Source organism: Brassica napus, chromosome C6, assembly GCF_020379485.1.
Source record: "Brassica napus cultivar Da-Ae chromosome C6, Da-Ae, whole genome shotgun sequence".
Taxonomy (NCBI): Eukaryota; Viridiplantae; Streptophyta; class Magnoliopsida; order Brassicales; family Brassicaceae; genus Brassica; species Brassica napus.
Genome location: NC_063449.1, coordinates 17,439,996 through 17,444,766, shown reverse-complemented (window position 1 = coordinate 17,444,766; position 4,771 = coordinate 17,439,996). Strand labels below are relative to the sequence as shown.

The 4,771-nt window shown below is 35.3% G+C and overlaps 1 protein-coding gene across 1 annotated transcript; it reads right to left on the bottom strand.

The window, feature by feature from the left end:
* Positions 1-1,210: 1,210 nt before the first annotated feature.
* Positions 1,211-3,670, bottom strand: LOC106436426 (probable beta-1,3-galactosyltransferase 14). Its single transcript, XM_013877390.3, has 7 exons — positions 3,170-3,670; positions 2,589-2,741; positions 2,396-2,478; positions 2,201-2,300; positions 2,011-2,124; positions 1,778-1,920; positions 1,211-1,641 (listed from the first exon to the last, which is right to left on the bottom strand). The coding sequence occupies exons 1-7, from the start codon at positions 3,523-3,525 to the stop codon at positions 1,553-1,555; spliced, it is 1,038 nt and encodes a 345-aa protein (XP_013732844.2). The 5' UTR covers positions 3,526-3,670; the 3' UTR covers positions 1,211-1,552.
* Positions 3,671-4,771: the final 1,101 nt, after the last annotated feature.

Sequence of the window (4,771 nt, the reverse complement as noted above, 5' to 3'; positions counted from 1 at the left end):
ATTAATTTCATGATTAGTTTAATGAGAAGTATATAATATGTTTAGTGGACCAACATATTTCTCTAAAGACTTTAAAAAACATTATAGTGATGATACACATGCCATAGTTAAAATATTGTGATGTTTCTATTTTAATATATAGAGAATGTATTTGAAACTTTTTTATTTATAAACTACAATCCGTTTCATTTAAATATGTATTAAAAGTTACTATTCCTAATACTACACAAAAATATTTTAAGACAATACGAAACTACTCAATGTTAAATAGTAATTTGCTATTATATAATGGATTATATATTAATCAATAAAATCATGAACCTTACATTATATACAATTTCCGAATTTCGTAATCGAAATCTTTAAATAAGACATCATTTATACTAATAACTTATCTTTCATGTTTAATGTCACGGAGGTAGAAACATTGCGGTGGGCAATAGAAAATATGCTTCCACATTCAACATGTCAGACTTTTGGGACAGACTGTAAGGAGCTGATTGCAATGATAAATGAACCTCATTCTTGGCCAAGCTTTGCGACGGAAATGAAGAGGATAGAGACTCTACTGATATGTTTCCCAGATTTCAACATCATTCATGTTCCACGAGCGTGTAATCAGTTTTCGAATTTTTTAGCTAAGACTGCTAGATCCTTTTATAAGGAGTTACTTTTTATTAGTTGTTCTATTCCGGTCTGGTTACCCAGACCACCTCAAGTTTGAGTAATAGAATGGTCGTTTGACGTAAAAAAAATTATATCATAAAACAAACTAGATCTGGACCCGTACATCTGTGCAGATGTTTTGTTTTTATACTAAAATATTTTAGTTTATATATCAAAGTATATCACTAAATTAATATAATTTATGTATTACATAACTCTATAATGCCTAAATTTATGTAGCTTATAATGCTATCACTATAATTTTTTTGTAAAATTTGAATTTTATAACAAAATTTATTTTGAGAACATTACTATGTAACCATACTATTTTAGATAATTTTCATTTTTTTCTAAATTAGAAATGTATATGAAAGTTAAATTAAACTGGACCTACATAACTGAGAAGAAATATTTTGAGATATTGTTAACAACAACAAAAAAAAAAAATTAAAAGAAACTATAATAAATTGTATATGCAAAATAATTTTGTAGTAAAATCTTATTTAAAAACATTGCTTGAAATTACTTCTGTTGAGCTCAAAAATCTTGTAATCATGGATTAATTAAAGAGAATTTAATGTTGCGCCAAAAAAAGAATTATAGTCTTTAATGTTAACAAAAGAGAAAAAAAAAAACAAACAAAATGGACTAGACTTTGGTTCACTATAATTTTGAAAATCATCGTAAACCACAACAAAACATGAAAATAATCTATATACTAAGATTATACTGGCTCTGACAAAAATCCTCCAACTTTCTTCCGCGATTCAAAACAATAATCAGAACTTTCACTCTTGTAAGATCGGAGACAAAGCAAAGAGCAGAGCCAGAGTAATCTCTGTGAAGCAATCTTGTTGCGGGTATTGGTCGAAGAAGTGGGAAAAGATCACTCATCATCTGATGGCAAAGTCGGGCTTTTGGAGCAGCTTTCTTGTTTGTGAAGTTCCAACATTCTCTTCTCTGGATTACAAAGACCTGCACCAGTTTTATATGATCAATCAAATGCTAGTCTATGTTATTGAACTGAATCTGGATCCAAAGACAGAGCCGCGTCCAGACAGTACTTATTTGTGATAATTATTCAAAGCTTCATCAAAGAAATAGACAGAACCTGAGCACTTGGGGATGTCCCAAACAGCAACAGAGGAAGGAGAACATTCTGGTTCGCAAAGGATGTGATGGTTCTCGTGGTTGACGTTCATTGCTAGCATCCACGCACCTATTGTTACGTCCTCGTTGTTAAACATCCTGAAACTGCAGTTGCCCGACAAATTTTTATTTACGACACAAAGAGAAGAGGGACACTATGATATTATTTTTGTCAAGTTATGAAACAGAACTTGCCTGTTATTCTTCAGGGCAACCAAACTTGCTACTACATCAGAAGAGAGAGCATAGATAGGGCCATAAGCATGAAGAAAATATTCTTTTCCCAGCAGATGAGACAATGGTTCATACCTGCAAAATTCCAATTTTGATTCCAATCAGAATTCAAAAATATATATTACTTTCAGTTGTGTTCTCTCCTTCTTACCATTTGAGCTTAGGATCTGTGAAAACTGGACCCTTTTTCAAGCATCCTAGGTATGTTTGAGAGTGAGTCCGCTCTTTCGCCAATAGCAGAGAGAGTCGATCTGTGGAGAAAACAAAACAGCAGAAGTTCATAAAAAGGCCAATACTTCTTTTTTGTTTGTCCTGAAGACAGAGATCCACCATAAGAGATAACCACCTGGCCTCAAGTATATGTCATCATCAGCTTTGACATAGAACTCCGCATCGTAAAGCGCATATGCAGCTTTGAAGAAAGCCAAACTATACAACAACAAAAGAAGATTGAAGACAAGCCTTTTGGATCATCATACTATGTCAGATGAGATCTGGAGAAGGGAAAAAGAGAGAGAAGCAAAATCACTCTCACTAACGTTTTGTAAGGGAGCTTACTGTACTCCTCTTCTATATCTAGCTGTACGAAGTCATCATACTCTGCGATCTCCTTTCTGAGCTCAGCCATTTTTTGCTCATTCTTGGTCTTTCCTATCACAAACCTAATGGCCAATCCTGTAGATTCCTCCAAGCTGCAAAGAATAATGTTACTCAGTGCAAAGGACAACACAACTTGATCCATCTATAGAGTATAAGCATGCAAGAACCAACGTAATAGTGAAAGCATCCAAGAATCAAAGTAGCACAGCAAAACATGAACCATGTAATAGTGAACCTAGAGAGATTTTGAGATCAAAGCATCCAAGAACCAATGTACTACAGCGAAACAAAACCATAATGTACTACAACAAAACAAGAACCATAATGTACTACAAAGAAACAAGAACCATGTAATGGTGAAAGCATCCAAGAACCGATGTACTATATAGTAAAACAAGAACCATGGTTTGATTATACTGTCATTTCCTGAATCTAGTGAGATTTTGAGATCAGAGCTCACTAGTGCTAATTCAAATCCAGATCAAACCAATGGCAAAGAGAATGCTAAACCAATCAGTACCGTCGAAGTCCTTCTGGATCTGACGGCATCCACGTCTTCCTAAGTGCTTGTCTCCGGCCAGTGGATCCAAATCCGGTTTGGATACCGACGAATCCCATAACCTTATGCCTCTTCCCGTCGCCGCCACCAACGCCCTTACTGTTCCCAACGACGTCCCAAACGACTCGCACCGTCTTCGGAGGAGCGTTCGTCAAGCAATTACGGCCGGTTAATCGGAGAGCCGGGAAGAGAATCACGGCGAGCCCGAATGTGAATCCGGCGATTCCGATAGCTAGGGAGGTTAATACGATGAGAGCCGTTGATCGGCGCGTGGCGAGTGATGGACGCGCGTGGAATAGCTTGCGAGGAGATTGCATTGTTGTGGCAGAGCAGCTACACCTTCGTTAATGGCGCCACGGGTCTCTCCGATCCGGTGGATCCAATTATCAGGATCCGGTCACGTATTGATAGTTGCCAATAGCTTTTTAGTGTTGGAGGTTCTTAATTCTTTTTTTTTTTCCGTTTTGGACTGAGGTTATTAATTAATTTTGAATTTTTAGTCGTAAATATGAAAAACGTCTTCTAAACGTCATTTCAATAACTTTTAAACACAATTGAACATTTACGTTCTTTACGAAAGAAACGTACAAATAATGGCAAATCTCCAAAATAGCATATTTCTAAGTTTATATCACAAAAATAGCACTCAAAAACTAAAATGACCAAAATAGCACATTTCTAAGTTTATCATTTGAAAATTTTAATTTTTTATTTTTCAAAATTTGAAATCTTAAAACCAAAACCTCATTTCTCAACTCTAAACCCTAAACCCTAAACTCTAAACCCTAAATCCTAAATTTTAAACCCTAAACCCTAAACTATAAACCCTAAACCCTAAACTCTAAACCATAAACCCTAAACTATAAACCTTAGACCCTAAACCCTAAACTCTAAACCCTAAACCCTAAGTCCTAAACTCCACCCTTTAACTCTAAATCCTAAGTCTGTGACTTTTGATAAAACATTAAATGCTATTTTCGTGACTTTTGACCTTGAGTGCTAGTTTGGAAACAAAAACTTGATTTAGTGCTATTTTTGTTTTTTTCTGTACAAATAACACAAATACATTATTCTTGTAAAGTTATTAATTAAAAATCTGTCGGGTCTGAATCTAATTAAAACTTACACTAAAATTTATTTGTTTAAGTCGCCAGAGTAAACGACCAACAGCAGCGATAATCGATAGCGATTACTATACCGCTATTTTTCATAGCTGCCAATGAATTTATCAATGATTGAAATTTAATCGGTAGTCACTAGCCATCGATCATTACGATAGCTAAACGAACAATATTTGACCACTATCACTATCAATTGACAGACGAACAGCGCATAAATAAAATGTTTATGCTTTTCAAATTTCTGGTCCTGCCTAGGCCAAGCTGAGTCAGTTTGCTTGGCTTCATCACTGACGGCAAGAGAGCGGGAGGGAGAAACAGACAATGGTAAAGGAGATGAAGGTACAGTATTTAGGGAGACCTTTCTCTTACACCTTAATGACAGTTTTATTGGGCTGGGCCTCATAAAACCAGCTCGAAAAGCCCAATCTAGGATTATAAAAAT